General features: G+C 39.2%; 1 protein-coding gene across 11 annotated transcripts in view; it reads left to right on the top strand.

Moving 5' to 3' along the window:
* The window catches only part of DIAPH3 (diaphanous related formin 3), a 571,991-nt gene that overhangs the window by 410,993 nt on the left and 142,968 nt on the right, over positions 1-18,030 (top strand). For 10 of the 11 annotated variants that reach the window (XM_055541934.1, XM_055541924.1, XM_055541923.1 and 7 more), the window contains 2 exons: positions 16,149-16,244; positions 16,731-16,790. In XM_055541934.1, coding sequence (XP_055397909.1) covers positions 16,149-16,244; positions 16,731-16,790 — 156 coding nt within the window. The remainder of the gene's footprint in view (positions 1-16,148; positions 16,245-16,730; positions 16,791-18,030) is intronic. The other variant, XM_055541925.1, reaches the window with a different exon arrangement.

An 18,030-nucleotide genomic window follows, 5' to 3' on the forward strand; every position in this document is an offset into this window, starting at 1 on the left:
GCCACTGCAGACTGGCCTGATTCTGGTATTTCTGGATACTCCTGGTCCTCGGAGAAGGAAGATGTCTCTGCTCTTTTCCTATGAGGAAGTAGTCATCAGTGACGTGTATCTCATTCATCACCTGGTTCTGGAGAAAGGCGTCTGGCTTCCAGTGAATTTGGGGAAACTGAATCTGTGATTGTTTGTTGAGTTCTCAGCTATGAAAGCCACTGTTTCTTTCTGCCTTGAGGCATTTCCTGAAACAGCTCTAACTACAGCTCAGCAAAGCTGAGGATCCGGGTACTTTTCAGTCATCACACAACACAGAGACAGAGTATCAAGAGGCTCATAGCGTCGGAGGGTCACAAAGCAGAGGGTCAGGAAAAGTCAGTGTAGTGGAAGGCATGTCAGCTTTAGGGTCAAAAGACAGTGGTTCAGACCTCTCCTGCTGCCTGCCTGTTACAGTGCTTTTGGTGCATTACTCACCTCCTAGAGCTTCAGGTTCCCTGGCTTTAAAATGCATCTGGTAATAGCTGCCCTACTGGGCTGGAGTGAGACTTAAAGCAGAGAATCTAGGTAAAATGCTCCACGCAGATCCTAGTACATACGAACTCAGTGATGGCTCCTCATATACCTAGCTCACATTTAGTTTATGTTCATTTTGATATGCATTCTTTCTTTTCTAAATAAAGTTGTTCTCAAACTTACGTAATACCAGTTTTTATCTGGGGGTTTCTGTATTCCTTCGTCAGCTTTTTGTAGTCAGGGCAGAATCTTCCTTGGTTCTCTTGAGAGTTGAGCACAGTTTTGCCTCCAGTCTCTTTGCAGTTGTTAATGAGTTCATCAGAAGTTCATCGTCTCCCATTTTCATTTCTTTTCTGTGCTACTTGCTTTCTCAAAGCATATGTCAGTTCCTTTTCCTCCTCACTTTGCACTCATTCAGACTGGCCTTTTTGTCTTTGCTGACTTCTTTTCTTTCAAAAATATGGTTCTGTCACCCTGATTAAGATTTTTAAAAATCTTTAGTTTGTAATATTAATGCCACAATTTCCGCATCTGATTGAAGAAGAAATACTCGTGCAGAATAAATCTGTATTTGTCATTTGAAATGTACTGAAAAAATAAAGAATACTTAGTACTTTGAAACACAAATTCATACTTAAAATGAACCTAAAAGTTGAATCTAGTAAAAATTACTTTGTGTTGACAAGATTTGCAGAAGTGAGGTGGCATTTAACTAAGAGTTTTCTTGGCATACACAAGATTAATACACAAATTTTCACTGTTTACATGCTATCTATAGGGTTGTGTGTTTTACAATACAAGTAAAACCATCTTCAGAAATGTAAGTGCAAATACAAGTACAGATTGTTTTTGTTGTTTAGTCACTAAGTCTTGCCCAACTCCCTGCAACCCCATAGACTGTAGCCCACTCGGCTCCTCTTTCCATGGGATTTCCTGGGGAAGAATACTACAGTGGGTTGCCATATCCTGCTCCAGGGAATCTTCCCAACCCATGGATCGAACCCTCATCACCTGCACTGGCAGGCGGACTGTTTACCATTGAGCCACTCGGGCAGTACGGATACCAAAGAGGAATCTCTGAAGTGACCACTGAGCAGCGGTGGCTGTCTCTCTGGCCTACTGCCTCTGTAGTAAACAGTTTCATACCACTTTGCTTTCTCTCTTGGAGCATTCTTCATTTAGATAGTCAGGATTATGTGTTGAAATTGCCCTTAGACTGTAAGTCCCGTGACAACAGGGCAGGGGCTGGTTCCAGTGCCTGCCCCATATTCCTTAGTTTCATATTTGTAGGATTGAATTGAACTACAGACTTTATAGTTTTATATTTCCAACTGCTTCTTGGACAAAGCACTTTGACTCAAAATCAGTTCATCGAAAACCTACCATATCATGTTCCACATAAAACCTGGTTTTTATGTTCTCACTGTGGGTTAATGATACCACCATTTGCCTCGTCACCCAGGCTTGACATTTTCACACTGTGCCAGCTTTAATCATAGTGAAGTCCAACTTTGATTCTTTCACACCTGTCAGCAGCCCTCCGTGGCCGCTCTCCAGCCTGAGCCCAGCTCCCCTCACCCACTCTCGGCACCATATGCTGCTGTCAGAGCCTGACTGCTGGGTCCCTCTGGGCCCTGGTCACTGGCTCAGCCACTGCTGGTGAAGAGGAGCCCCCACGGCGTCGAGCCCATTTGTCCCAGCTCCTTCTGAAGGAAAATCACTTCTGTTCCCTAGCTTAGTCTCCCCTGGATTCTTGGTATTGAATTAATCATTTTTATTTCCTCTATCTGAAGTCATTTCATTCTTTGTTCCAAAACTCTGTGAGGAACAAAACCATTGAAAAGTCTTCTTCCAAATTTTCTAATATATGAAAATATTAAAAAACAAGTTTAAAATATATGCTAATATGTTTTCAATAGGAAGTAAGCAGTTACACGGTCAGACTTATTTCTCAGAGTACAATGAAGCTCTTGTGGGTGAGCTTCTACTTAGAATAGTGATGTTGTGCCTTGTAATTAACCTTTTGCTCTCTGGGTTACTGTGTGATTATAGGGTCATGGGTGTTCATTGTGTGTGAGAGTCTCATATTGTTAAATGTCATCATCATTTCACATCGACATACGTATTTCAATAGATAGATTATTTTCCCATGACATTTTGTGCTTTTTGCATCTGAGGTCCTCTGTTCAGCACCCTTAACCCTATATAACACACAAGGGCATCTTTGTCAACATTATTTTGTCAGGGAGTCAATACTGATTTTAAATGTGTTTTCTTTAGTAACTGTTAGAATAGGTCACCATGAACAAGCTAATCAGAGTGGGTCACTTGTGGAGTAATTGCTAAGCAGAAAGTCAGGAAATTTATCCTCTGCTTTGTAAGTAATAGTTGTGAGTGATCATGGAAAGGTCTACTCAGTGTCTTCACTGATTAATAAGTGATTGGCTTTTTCCAGTTACTATGTTTTGGATTTTGTCTATATCAACCATTTAAATATGCTTCATTATTTTTTCTTGTCTCAGCATGCTTTGGTGTAGGAATGTCATAGTTTACTAAGTTTGTCTCCTGCAAATTGACATTTAAGTTGTTTTCAGTCTCCTTTTATGATTTATAAACAACATTGTAGTGAACATCCTTGTGCACGTATGAGTTAAGAGAATTTTCTTAGGAAGAAATTATTTCATCAAGTAGTACGTGCGATTTATTTCTGATACAGATTGCCAAATTGCATTGCAAAGATGTTGCATTAGTTCTGTATTTCCCCTAACAATGTGTGAAATGATCTGTTTTCGAATCTTCACCAGTTATCCTCAGTTGTTATTGCCATGCCCATAGGTGAAAAATGGTCTCTTATTGACATACTTGAGAAACTTTAATTATGAATGAGGCTGAGGATTCTATCCTCTGTATAAAAGCCCTGTTTGTTTGTCTTCATGATGGATTTCCTGAATACATCATTTGTCTGATTTTTTGTTTTTTGTTCTTATTGAACTGTTGCTTTTTTTTCCTGAGTCATAAAGTTCTTTATTTCAAGAAAATCAGTTTTAGGAAATGCCTGTTTTCAGATATTTTCCCTGGTTTCTCCTTTTGTTGTTTATGTTAGTGTGGACTTTGTTCTACTATTCTTGTGATTTGTAGTTATGTATTATAGTACAGACCACATGACATCTGGGTATTCAGATTTTTCCTAGGATGATCTTCCCATTTCAGCCCTAATGAAAAATACACTTTTCCATATTATCTACTATTCTTTGCAATTTTATTTTTTAGTGTTGAAACATCTCATCCACTTGGGATTTATTTTGGTGTTAGTAGGAGGGTAGGATCCAAGTAAACTACCATCGCAGTAGCTATTGAGTCTTCTCTTATTCTCTACTGATTTGAAATGCCACATTTATCATGAATCATGAATTGAGTTTTAGTATTCAATGTAAACTTCAGTCATGAATTTCATTTATTCAGTATGAATTACCAAGAGCCATATGTACTGTGTAGTATTTTCCACGTCTGTATGACCACCGAGCCACCACACCCCTCCACACCCCCACAACGTGCACGAACACACAGAACTTCTCAGAGGCTCATATTCTGTGGCACACATTTTGTCGGACTTACTGAAGTTGTGTTTGGTGGGTTTTTTTTTTTTTAATATATTGGTTTTCTATTTAATACAACACAAATAAGTTTTTTGATAATATTTTGTAATAACAAACTCATTCATAGATTGTATGGTTTCTTTAAATCCTGTGCCTTATGTGTGTTTATATTCCAAAAGTGGTTGTGCCCTTTTTATTTGAGAGGAGAATTAAATGAGCAGATGATAACTGATTTTTCTGAAATCCTATCAGTTGTTTATATTATTAATAGTTTTTGAAATGAAAGACCTTTCATAAAAAATTCCAGAAGAAGCTAAATCAGATAGCTTCATGAGTTAAACTAAATGACTATGATGCCAAAGTCATTTTCTTACAACTGTCTAAATCATAAGAAATTTAGAAATTAAAAGTTTATAACAATACATTTTGATTTATAACAGTAAATTTATATTACCACTTTTTCCTGGTTGTTTATATAATTAAAATAGAACCATGCTTTAAACATGACATCCAGTAATGAATTTCTTTATTTTATTTTTTTTTTTTTGAGACTGGAAAGTTCATATAAGAAAAATTCTTTCTTTTACAAATGCCTCTATAACTCTAATATGGCATGAAAATTTAGATTCCAATCTGAATATAATGTAACAAATAGTATAATAATTATAGTTTATACAGTCAAATGTATCTGCAAAATATTTTTCACTCAAGTTTTGAAAATATAGCCTTATATTTTATCCAGAGCACCTTAAAGAATGGCCCTGTGGTCTGTGCTCAGAGTTACGATCACTGTCACGGCGCCAGGCTTATCCCAGCGCTAGGAAAGGGTAGCATCATGCCATGGCAACCACGGCTGTCACAGCGCCAGTGGACCTTCCAGACAGGAGGAGCAGAGGGGTTATCACATCTGCCTCTTCTGCTTCTAGCAGCCCCGTGCAGGTGATCACTTAGCTGTATCAGTCAGATATTATATATATCAGATGTATATATTATACCTCAGAGGGCCACCCTCAGCTTCACTACACGGGAGCTTTGGAAAATGAGGTTTTAGCTTTTCCCACCTCTGTAGTGGAAGCAGACCAAGAGAGGATAGGAAACGGCTATGTTGTGTTGGCCGGTCAGCAGTGTGTGCCATGTTAGTGAGTAAGAGTAGTCATCATAATATTAAAACTAACAGTAATATGGACTGAAACCCTGCTGTGTGAGGCAGTATCCTGAGCTCTTTACGTGGACTAGCCCACTGATCCTCACAGCAGCCTTTTGAGGCGGGTGCTGTTATTACCACCCCCCCGTCTAACAGATGAGGAAATGGGGAGGCGCAGGCGGTCTTTCAGGCAGGCACACAGCTGGTGAGAGCCACGAGTTAAGTGCAGCAGTTTGGCTCCTTGACTTCATTTTTGTTTTGGGAAAAAAGAGAAACTTTCTTCTTTGTAAAAGATTCTAATTTTTTCCTTCTAACTTGTTGGTTTTTTTTTTTTAATATTTACATATTTTTAATTGATTGCTTTACAATATTGATTTGATTTCTGTTATCAGCATGAATTAGCCGTGGGAGTACGTATGTTCCCGCCCTCTTGAATCTCCCTCTAACCTCCCACCCATTCCCACCCCCTAGGTTATTGTAGAGCCCCCATTGGAGTTTCCTGAGTCACAGGGCCGCCTGGCCGTCTATTTACATGTGTTAGTGTGTAGGCTTCCACGCTGCTCCCCATTCATTGCACCCTCTCCCTCTGCTCCCCTACCCGTGTCCATCAGTCTGTTCTCTATGTCTGTGTCTCCACTGCTGCTCTGCAAACTGCTTCATCTGTAACATTCCTATGTATTAATTATGAAAAGTCAGAAAGAGAAATTAACGAGTCAATCCCATTTACCATTGCAACTGAAAGAATAAAATACTTAGGAATAAACCTACCTAAGGAGACAAAAGAGCTGTATACAGAAAACTGTAAGACACTGATGAAAGAAGTCAAAGATGACATAAGCAGATGGAGGGATATTCCATGTTCCTGGGTTGGAAGAAATCAGTGCTATGAAAATGTCTGTACTTCCAAAAGCAGTCTACAGATCAGTGCAATCCCTATCAAATTACCAACGGCATTTTTTCACAGAACTAGAACAAAAAATTTCCTTCTAACTTGTAATAGGAAATATATTTAATTTAAGATATGCAAATAATGAAGAATAGTGCATAAAACCAGAAATACTAAAGTATTAGGTTTTTAAATATAAAATTCCAGTTTCATGGTTAAACCACTCATTTAATTATAGTATAAGAGAGAACTGTTCTAGTTATTGTTTTATTCCTTAAATTCCAACGAAAATTGACTTTTTAATTCTTCTGAGTCAAATTTTCAGTTTCACATCTAGATTAAGACACATTTGGGGGACACGTACTTTTCAGGGCATTAGCATACTGTGTCCCCCTTTGCTTGGCAAAACAATAATAATGCTAATTGTGATAATAGTATTTTATACACTGAACAACAGCAAAATACATATAATAATGGCAAAGCTATTTTTTCCTACTATGCTGTTGTTTTGGGGTCGTTAAGTCATGTCTTTGTGATGCCATGAACTGCAGTAAGCCAGGCTTGCCTGTCCATCACTGTCTCCTGAAGTTTGCTTAAACACATGTCTGTTGAGTCAGTGATGCCACCCAACCATCATCCTCCGTCGCCCCCTTCTCCTCCTGCCCCCAAGCCTTACCAATATGAGAGTCTGTTCCAATAAGTTGGTGTTTAATGTAAGGTGGCCAAAGTATTGGAGCTTCAGCTTCAGCATTAATCCTTCCAATGAATATTCAGGGTTGATTTCCTTTGAGATTGACTGGTTTGATCTCCTTGCTGTCCACGGAACTCTTGAGTCTTGTACAGTACCACTATTCCATACCCCCCACCCCCCCCACAAAAAAGACACATTTAAAGATATCACTTTAAGTTATTCCTGTCTTTTTGCTATCTGGGTTAAGTCATATTTTGAGCTTTGTTCTAGAAGGCTAAAGGCTGAATTTGGTGACCCAGACAGTCTTCACTAGCAGCATGAACAATAAATTCATGTAATTTTGTTGGATCCACTGTCTTGTGTTTCTTTTAAAAAGAGTTAAGTTTAACTCTGAGCCTCTGAATTTTGGACTTCAGTTGCACACTTTCAACACTTCTTTGCAGAAACTGAGCTTTTCTTCCCTATCCTATGCCAAACTCTAGGCGGTTAATATATCTTTTATTATTACTGAAGTCATATCATATGTGGTGAGACTTAAAGAAGGTGTGCCAGAGATGGTGGGAGCTCTGGATGCACATTCAAAGTGAACACAATGAAAGATGTTCACAAGTTGCGAACAGTTGTGAACTGTTCACATTACATACTAGTCGCATATTAGTTTGCCTTGTGTCTTCACCCTCGGCTCTCTTTTCTTACATCTACACACACCCTTCCTAACAGAGCTCATGCTCTGTCGTAATACCAATGATGACCATGGCAAACATTAACTGTTAAGTTCTTACGATGTGCCAGGAACTCTGTTGAGTGTTACACATGATTTAGCTTCTTTAATCCTCCCAATAATCTTATGAAATAGGTGCTATTATTAGTCACACATTAAAGTTGAGGAAAAAAGAATGGGAGTTAGTAAGGTTAAGTACTTTGCCCAGTCACACCAGTTTTCTAATTGGAAAGCCAGAATTTAAATTCCAGTTGTCTAAATTCAAAACTTGTATTCACTACCATTTTGCTATGTTTATGTATTGTTCTATGTCTTTGAGTATGACCAGTATGCTTCTACAGTTCAATCTATTATTAATACTATAACCAATTCTTCTGCCCCGAGTTTTAAACCTGTAAGCCTTCTAGACACTATTAATCACCTGTAGTTGGATATCTCATGATCATCTCAACATAAACTGAATTCTTCTCTTGGCTCAGGAGCATTGTACCATGAAGCAAAAATAATTCAGTACTTCGTGAATAATACCAACTTATATTCAATTGGCTGAATCAGAAACTTGCATATTAGCCTCAACTTCACTTTGTAATACACATATCCACAAAAACCAAGGTTTTTCTGTTCTTTGTCCTTTTTCTTTTCCTTTTTCAACACTTTTGCTCTTTATCTGGTTCCTGCAATCGCATTTTGCTTGGATTTAAGTCACGAAAGGCAGGGGAACCAGAGATCAAATTGCCAATGTCCGTTGGATCATCGAAAAAGCAAGAGAGTTCCAGAAAACCATCTACTGCTGCTTTATTGACTACACCAAAGCCTTTGACTGTGGATCACAGCATACTGTGGAAAATTCTTAAAGAGATGGGAATACCAGACTGCTTTACCTGCTTCCTGGGAAAACTGTATGCAGGTCAAGAAGCAACAGTTAGAACTGGACATCGAACAACAGACTGGTTCCAAATCGAGAAAGGAGTATGTCAAGGCTGTATAATGTCACCCTGCTTATTTAACTTATATGCAGAGTATATCATGCAAAATGCTGGGCTGGATGAAGCACAAGCTGGAATCAAGATTGCCGGGAGAAATATAAAAAACCTCAGATATGCAGATGACACCACCCCTATGGCAGAAAGTGAAGAACTAAAGAGCCTCTTAATGAAAGTGTAAGAGGAGAGGTTAAAAGCTGGCTTAAAACTCAACATTCAGGAAACCAAGATCATGGCATTCAGTCCCATTACTTCAGGGCAAATAGATAGGGAAACAATGGAAACAGTGACAGACTTTATTTGGGGGGGCTTTAAAATCACTGTGGATGGTAACTGCAGCCATGAAAATAAAGACACTTGCTCCTTGGAAGAAAAGCTATGACCAACCTTGGCAGCATATTAAAAAGAGAGACATTACTTTGCCAACAAATGTCCGTCTAGTCAAAGCTGTGGTTTTTCTAGTAGTCATGTATGGATATGAGAGTTAGACCATAAAGAGAGCTAAGCACAGAATTGATGCTTTTGAACTGTGGTGTTGGAGAAGACTCTTGAGAGTCCCTTGGACTGCAAGGAGATCCAGCCAGTCAATCCTAAAGGAGATCAGTCCTGAATATTCACTGGAAGGACTGATGCTGAAGCTGAAGCTCCAATACTTTGGCCACCTAATGCAAAGAACTGACTCATTGGAAAAGACCCTGATTCTGGGCAAGATTGAGGGCAGGAGGAGAAGGGGATGACAGAGATGAGATGGTTCGATGGCATCACTGACTACTGGACATGGGTTTGAGCAGCTCCGGGAGTTGGTGATAGACAGGGATGCCTGGTGTACTGCAGTCCATGGGTTCACAAAGAGTCAGACATGACTGAACTAAAGTCATGAAAGCTACCTTCTCTTTATTTTCCTTGCTCTTTGTCTTGTCTGTTCTCAGAGTGATCTTTTTAAAATAAAAATTTGACCTCATTAGTTCTTCACTTAGACCAAGTTAATGGCTCCCTTAAAGGCAAACCTCAAACTCCACAGTCTGGCGTGTTCAGTGCTTCGTGAATTGGCCCCTACCTCAGCATCACCTCCCAGCAGCCTTACTGGTACCCTGCCCTCCATTCCTGAGGACACGGGAGCTCTCCCCCTGTGTTTCACGTCCCCTGTACAGCTGTCCTGGGCCCTCTGCAGGGCCTGCCCTCTGGCAAATGACTTCTCTAAGTCTTAGGTCTCCAGGAAGCCTTCTATGAACGTTGTCCCCTCTGTCTTTGCCCTCTGCCAGAGGTCCTTCCTTGGTGGAGATCTCCATTGCCTTATTCTCCATTGTGTATTAGACCTTTTGTTACCTGTCTTCTTTCCCTTGTCATAGGAAAGTACATTAGGTCAAGAAGCAGCCTCTTTCTCTTCCCTTTCTCCTTTTTGGTTTTCTCATCCTGTTGGTAATTTTTTAGATTTTTCGTACTTACCATGACTGTGGACTTGTAGTCTGCCAGGCTCCTCTATCCATGGGAATTTCCTAGGCAAGAATACTTCAGTGGGTTGCTATTTCCTTCTCCATGAGATCTTCCTGGCCCAGGGATCAAACTTGAGTCTCCTGCACTGCAGGCAGACTTAACCACAGGGGATCCACGATGTGATTCTACAGATTTTTAAATGGAGTACAGTATGCTTACAGCACGGTAAATGATCCTTCCCTTCACCCTCTCAACCCACTTCCCAGAGGTAACTGCTTTTAATTCTTAGGTCCCTCTTTTTTTTCTGATATTTGCCTCTTCTTTATTTCTAGTAATATAGGCTATCATTTGTCAGTTTTTCATTTTAGACGTTGAGTTCCTAAGTGGCAAAAAGTTTAGTTCCTTTGTGCCCTGTCCCCACTTACACTGTCCTCATCACACCCTTTCTCCTTTACCTCCACTGTCATCACATTGTAACTATTTCATACTTGATGGTCAGAGAAGAGCCAGTGAATGCAGGAAACACAGAAGACCTGGGTTTGATCCCTGGGGTTGGAAAGATCCCCTGGAGGAGGGGATACTCCAGTATTCTTGCCTGGAGAATCCCACGGACGGAGGAGCCTGGCAGGCTACAGTCCAAAGGATTGCGATGAGTCGGACACAACTGAGTTTGCAGACATACATGCATAACAGTGCAATGATGTCAGTACTCCTCACCCCTCTAGTTAGTATTGCATGAGTATTGCATGATTGCTTCCTGTAGGACAGCAATATTATTTCTAGGTAATTAACTAGTAATTAACAAAAATTGCTTGGTATTTGTGTATACCTATCACTGTTCTCTTCAACTTTCTGACAGGTCTGTGAAATAAGAAAGAATATTTTTGTAAATGGCCCACCCCAGCAGACTTGCTTTTAGTTTCTTGGCCCCCTTTCTCTCCTGTAGCCTAGTTGTCCCCCTTGTGATCTCCTTAACAGATCTCCTCTCTGCCTGTCCCTACACCCTCTTGACTCTTCTTTAGAAGCATCTCATCCCTAACCCTCCCTTCTGTTTCCCTTGAAGCCAAGTGACTTTTAAAAACACAATTTACAAATTAAGCAAGGTGATATGTTATTCAGACAAAGCACAGCTTTGACTATTGCAGTTAGTCTATTGATTTAAAAGAGTTTTCACAGCAGGAGAGAGGCTATAAATATTTTGAATATCAATTGACTTGTAGTTAAATTGAATTCTAGTCTATAATAAAAATGGCTAATTTTTATTTCTCTGGTTTGTATTAGAATAATGTAAACATGAGTCTTTTAAATACTTCTTCTGAGTCTGGAAGATCCCTTAAGAAGGAAATGGCAATCCACCTCAGTATTCTTGCCTGAGAAATCCCATGGACAGAGGAGCCTGACAGGCTATAGTCAATGGGGTCGCAAAGAGTCGGACACCACTGAACGACTAAACAACAGCAACAAAATCCTTTATTATACCTCACTTCTGTTTTTATTTTTAACTCTTGCCTTTGTATCTGCCTTTCTTCTGCCAGATGTGTTGTTCCCTCCCCAGTCCCTGCCATGCCCACTCATGTTGCTAACAGGTTCTAATTCACTGGGAAAACTTACGTATCCAATATAACCCTCCATACTGGGCTCAATTTTCTGCTTCTGGAGAGCTGAAAACAACCTCTTGTTGATTCTTGGGACCTAGATATCTTGAATGCCTAGTAATATCCTGGCGCATTATAGCCCTCAGTAAACGTGTGTTAAGTGAAAATTTCAAATGCATTTTCAGCATTTGGAAAAACATCTTTATTTTGTGTCTCCATCTTACCCATTGGACTATTTTAAGAGTCTACTTGTATTTCTGATCTGAACTTCCCTTAGAAATGATGTTATTCAAAGGCATAATCAAATATGCTATAAAAGAGTTATTTAATTTATAATGTATCTGAAACAATGCTGAGAACATAATTGAACATTACATAAACTTCCTATAGTGTACCATGGAGTTCATTTATGAATTTATTTCCATACATTTTTGTATCACTTAGCAATTTACCAAGTGCTTTCATTTGTATGATCTCATTTGATCATCTCCTGAACCATGGACATGTATTATCGCTATTACACATGTCAGGAATGATTACGTAGCCAGCTGACAGCTCAGACTAGAATGCAGGGCTTCTTACTCTGATGCTATATAATTTTCACTATAAGAGTGGGGAATGGAAGCCAAGCAAAATGTTAACACTGGAGAATTAGTCCAGGGACAGAAGTTCCAGGTAGAAACTGATGGATGGGAGAGAATGTTTGTGGAGAAACACAGGTAGTTGCCTTTAGTGGAGGAACAGGTTGTGATTTTGGAAATCAGAGATATGATTTAAAGAGCAATTGGTGTCAGTGTCAGGGCCAAGTGAACGAGTTGGGACTTTATATTGTGGGAAGTGAGTGATTTTGAAAATTTGTGACTAGGGGATCATAATTCTGCTTCAGTGCTGTATGGAATGAATTGAATTAGGGAGAAACTAGAAGCAGTATCATTTCAGGCAACACATACAGTATTTCAAGTGAAAAATAGTTCAGTTCTAGACCACCGAAATTAAGTTTAGTCAGAAAAGCAAACAGCGGATCACTTTCTGGGATACTGGCATGTGCTGAACGGACACATGTGGCCAGAGGAAGGAGGGAGCCAGTCGGCATTGTTGACACTGGTGATGGGGGTGTGCTCCCACTCACCACCCCCCATCACGACTTCTGTTCTTCTGTGTGGGACTCCTTCCAGCTGACCACACCCCTGCTTCATTTGCTGATAGAGTCAACGTACGCTGATAAATACCTTCTTTGCTAGATGTTAAATGAAAGCCATAATCCTTGCCCTCAGTGAACTCATAGTCTCGTGGTAGAAATGATCACATAAACAATATTATAGAGGATTTATTGAAATATGTACCTCAAGCCATTAGAACACAGAAAGGCACCTAGTTCAGCATATATAGGTCAGGAAAGGATATTTAGTTGTCTGTCTGGAAGGAGAAGGAGATAGCTTGGTGAAGAAAGCAGGAAGGATGTTCTATGCAGACAGAACAGCATGATCAAAGGCATGAAATTGAGGATGTGAAACTGTAGGTAGTTGTTTAGTGAGCCTGACCATGTCAGCATCTGTCTCCTAAGAACAATGGCATTATCCTACCTGACCATAATATAATTATCACACTCAAGTGACTAACATTGGTATAATATAATTATTTAATACCCAACACATTTTAAAATTGGGCTATCCCAATAATGTCATATGTAGCTTTTTTGCAGTACAAGAACTAATCAGAAATTGTGTGTTGCATTTTGTTGTCATGTCTCTTTAATCTCCTCTAACATAAAAGGCTGTTTCCCTAACCTTTTCTTCTATTTTTTTTCTTTCTTGGTCAATATTGATGACTTTTAAGAACCTAGACTAGTTGCTTCACAAAATATTGTTTCCTTACATTTAGATTCAGGTTAAATATTTCTTCACAGGTTATATTGTGTCCATTTCAGTGCATGACCTCAGGAGACAGTTGTTGTCCATCACTACTGGTGATGTCAAATTTGATTATTTGGATAAGGTGTTATCCGTGAGATTTCTCCATGCCGTGTTGCTCCATAACCTCACATACAATAGTTTTTGTAACCATTGATGATTTCTGCCTAATTAATTCTTACTGTGTGAGTTGTCATATGGTGAATTTTTTTTTTAATACAGCTTTTTCTTCCCCTTTTTAAATAAAATTTAAAATGTTTAGTGTCAGTATGGATTCATGATTCTTTTTTTCCAATGTATAATAATGCATTCTCATCATTACCTATTCAGTGTTCTACTGCTGCTCCTGAGTCGCTTCAGTCGTGTCCGACTCTGCGCGACCCCATAGACGGCAGCCCACCAAGGCTCCCCTGTCCCTGGGATTCTCCAGGCAAGAACACTGGAGTGGGTTGCCATTTCCTTCTCCAGTGCGTGAAAGTGAAGTTGCTCAGTCGTGTCCGACTCAGCTACCCCATGGACTGCAGCCTACCAGGCTCCTCCGTCCATGGGATTTTCCAGGCAAGAGTATTAGAGTGGGTCACCATTACCTTCTCCGACTCAGTGGTCAGACTGTCCTAAATTTGGCTTAGGCTGTTCTTCCTTCCCTGTTAGCTAAGGCTTCCCTGTTAGCTCAAATGGTAAAGAATCTGCCTGCAGTACAGAAGACCCAGGTTTGATCCCTAGGTCGGGAAGATCTACTGGAGAAGGGAATGGCAGCCCATTCCAGTATTCTTGCCTAGAGAATTCCATGGACAAACCATGGAGTCGTAAAGAGCTGGACATGACTGAGCTACTCACACTTTCACATTCGCTTTCATTCTTCAGTCTGGCCCCTCCCCCCATCTGTCTTTGAGCACTTTCTTATTTTCTGGCACAGACATTTTCTGTATGTTCCGGACTCATTTCTTTCTTCCTTGATCTCAGCCCTAGAATCAGCCCTTTTTCCATGTATTCCAGTTCCTTCTAGTGAGTAATAGTATTTAGAAGCCAAGATTTGAGGGCCAAGTGTGCTCATTGCTCCTGTGGTGTCGTTCCTTCTCGGCTCTGGGACCACAAAGCTAGAGAAAGCACTTTCTTCAAAGCTTGAGCTTATCTGATACCTTTCTGTGTAATCCAGCACTTCATGGTTCTTCCTCTCCTTCTCCCACTCAGTATTTGTATTTCCCAGCAAGCATTCCATGTTCTGCATCAACGTGTCTACCCATCTGCTCAGGCTTACAATACTCATGTAATAGTTTCACAATCACTTCATCAATACTACTGTCAACAGCAAACTTACTGTGGAAAGTTCAGGGTTTCCTTTTACTAGTGAGATATATTCACAACTAATGTCACACTAATGATAATATCACACTAATGAGATATATTATATATTTAGCTTTACCTGCAGTTCTTTTTAGGAAAAATGTACTTGAGTTTGAGTGTAAATTTCCAAGATTGCTAGATACTAATTAAAATATCTGAAATATTTAATGTATTTTAATTAAAATAGCCATCAAGCCACTTTAGAACTAAATTTACATGTAAGTTAACAACCTCCAAATACTCTATTGCTCACCCACCTTTTTTCACATTATACCTATGAAGTTTAGTACTTTTCTAAAAATGAAACAGAACCAGGTTGCAAACGTCCGGTGTGTATTTATATATCTGTTTATACACCATAAATGAGTGTGTTGTTTGTACTCTACTGCATTCATTTGTCATATATTCTCTAGAATAGGATTGCATTTCAAAAAAAGAAGTAAAAAATCCAGAGGAAAATAGTTATGTAGTATTTTAGATATGACTGTATACCAGTCACAGAACTTCATAGAGAATGCCACTACTCTCTCAGGGACCAAGAAAAAAAATCTTTGGCATTTCCATAGATTTAGTTTGAACCGGTAGTTTCTTTGAACCTTTTTTTTTTTTTTTTAACAGCTTCCTTTAAAAAACATATAGCATGGGCATATGTAACTGTAGATTATTACAAAATAACTGAATACAGAGAGCTGCCTCTATATCCAGAATCTCATCAATTATATGTACAATGTCAGTTTAAACTAATCATAATGTGTTTCTATCCTTCAGATTTTTCAGAGCAAACTGCAAACTTTTCAGTGTCACTGAAAGTTTGGGGACAATTACCCTCTGATATGAAGAATCAGCTGTTAGGAGCATGTTCACAGAAGTTGGCCTGGAAATATAATTTTGTACAATAAATTTAGACAGCAGAATCTCTATAACAACAGAAACATTCTCCCACACCTGGTCGATTTTAGAATAGGAGCTCTGATGCCTTGAAAATAACCCATTTCTATAAGGGAAATGTGATTTATGATAACCCGAGACACAGATACGACTAGACCCACATTCCATTTAAAGTTATTGTGCCACCAGACTATAAAAACAGTGCTCTAAAGTGAATCAGTGGAATTTGGTTCTCTTTAGTGGACAGTGGCCGAGGCATTAATGAGACAGATTGCATTAAAAGATATTTGATTTCTGGGGGAGTTAAAGTCCTTTCATATTTTGAAATTGTGGCTTAGTCCTGGCATCTGATCTTCTTCCCCCTACCATACCATCACCAGTTCCTGCGCATGCTTTGACATTGCTATGGTAACCCAGAGGGATGATGGAATTCCCGGCTTCTCTTTTCACAGAGGGTGATGAGACAGGAGTGATGGATAGTCTGCTGGAGGCCTTGCAGTCGGGGGCTGCCTTCCGCGACCGAAGGAAAAGGACACCGAAGCCAAAAGGTGAACATTATGCTTCTTTCGTGTTACTTTCTAGGGAACTGTAACAAAGAACAACACTCCCCTTTTTTATAATTCTTTTAAAGTCCTGTGTCAAGAATGTAGTGCTGTGGGCAGCAACTCTTCAGGAGTTTTATAAATTCGCTTAATCCTTCCTTTGCAATGACAGGTGTCAGAGAGAGGAGCGTTCCAGTTGGCCAGTGTCACTAGCATATTAACAAAGCAACGCGCTGAACCTGGGAAAGCCTGATGAGTGCGACAGGCCTCATCTAAGGGACCATATGTACCTTATCCCAGTGGAGTTCACAGTAGCATAATTAAATGAGAAGTAAAAGTCATAACATTATTGCTTCAAGTATATCAGGGTATTGAAGCATTGCTTCGCTTCCAGAAATACTTAACCTTGGAAAAATGTCTAACATTGTTATACTTCCTGAGGTGAACAGAGCTCTATATTAAGTTTCTTTTATATATATGTATTTTTAACAGATATTCGGCAGAGTCTCAGTCCAGCGTCTCAGAGGCCTATTCTGAAAGTTTGTAACCATGGTAATAAACCGTATTCATAAATTGCACATTCTTCTCATCTACTTTTATCCTGTTGATCTGAGATTTTAGTAGGCTGCTATGATGTTCTTGAGTTTCAGTGTGACTAAAATAGTAAAAATGTGTGGATGTACATATTTGTGATGAGATTGTACACTCATGTTTTTCCATCCTTCCATTAGTGCCTTGAGGTAGTATCAAAGATTCTTCTTTCAGGTCTCAAGTACATATTTTGCTTTTATTATTATTATTTGAAGTTACCTTACATTTATAATCATTGTTGTCCAATGTCTCCTTTCAAAAACATTGTTTTCTCTTAATCCTATTTTGAGCAGTGTATTTGCTTTACATTAAGGTACAGTTTGAAATATTGAATTGTTACCTGTTTTACTCTACCATGTTTGCCAGTACAATGTGAAACACTGTGACTAGCTCTGCGGCCAAATCTTTAACACAGATGAGCTTCATGTGGTATTACTGTGGAAGGGTGTGCTAGAATCACTAAGAAAGGCGAGCTGCCTTCGTCTCCCATGTTTATCTGAGACTGGCTCCTTTCGAACATCCCCAGCTGCCTCCTGAACCCCCGGCTCACGGAGCCCTCTTTCTTCAAGACGCCATTTCGTGTGTATTGGGCTTTGTTTACTTTGGCTTCCTTTCTCTCACTGTTGTGTATTATGGTTTCTGCTTCCCTTTCCTGGTCAAAATCAAATTCATCCATCGTAATTGACATTTATCCAGTGAGGTGTTAGCAAAGTTTACTAGATTTATAAATGAAAAGATACTTGACAGACTTTATTTGGGTTGTTTTGAGTACAGATGAGTTAACGTTCTAGAAGTATTAAGGTGTGACTGAACAGAAAAACTTTTGTCCGATTTCTAGAATAACCTAAAAAGAATATGACATAAATAGAAAGGGGCATGAATGTAATGATCTTTAAATGGATGTGTAGATGCTTACCGATCAAGATGAAGTATACATAATAGATGCTTAATAAATGAAAGAAAAGGTAAAAAAATGTACACCAAAATTTTAAATAGATCTTTTGACTTTTTTCAACAGTTTGTTTTTATTGTTTTGCTTTTATCTATTCTAGAAATAGGAAGAAAAAATTGTACTAAGTCAGAAAAATTCACTGTGGATAATTAATTCCTAGCTTTGGGTAATTATTTACTAAATATTGGCAAAAAGTGTAGAGAATAGAGAAACTCAGAGAGTCTGAGAACTTTAAGAGTACAGAGCTAG

This window comes from Bubalus kerabau, chromosome 12 (assembly GCF_029407905.1).
Source record: "Bubalus kerabau isolate K-KA32 ecotype Philippines breed swamp buffalo chromosome 12, PCC_UOA_SB_1v2, whole genome shotgun sequence".
NCBI classification, from domain to species: domain Eukaryota; kingdom Metazoa; phylum Chordata; class Mammalia; order Artiodactyla; family Bovidae; genus Bubalus; species Bubalus kerabau.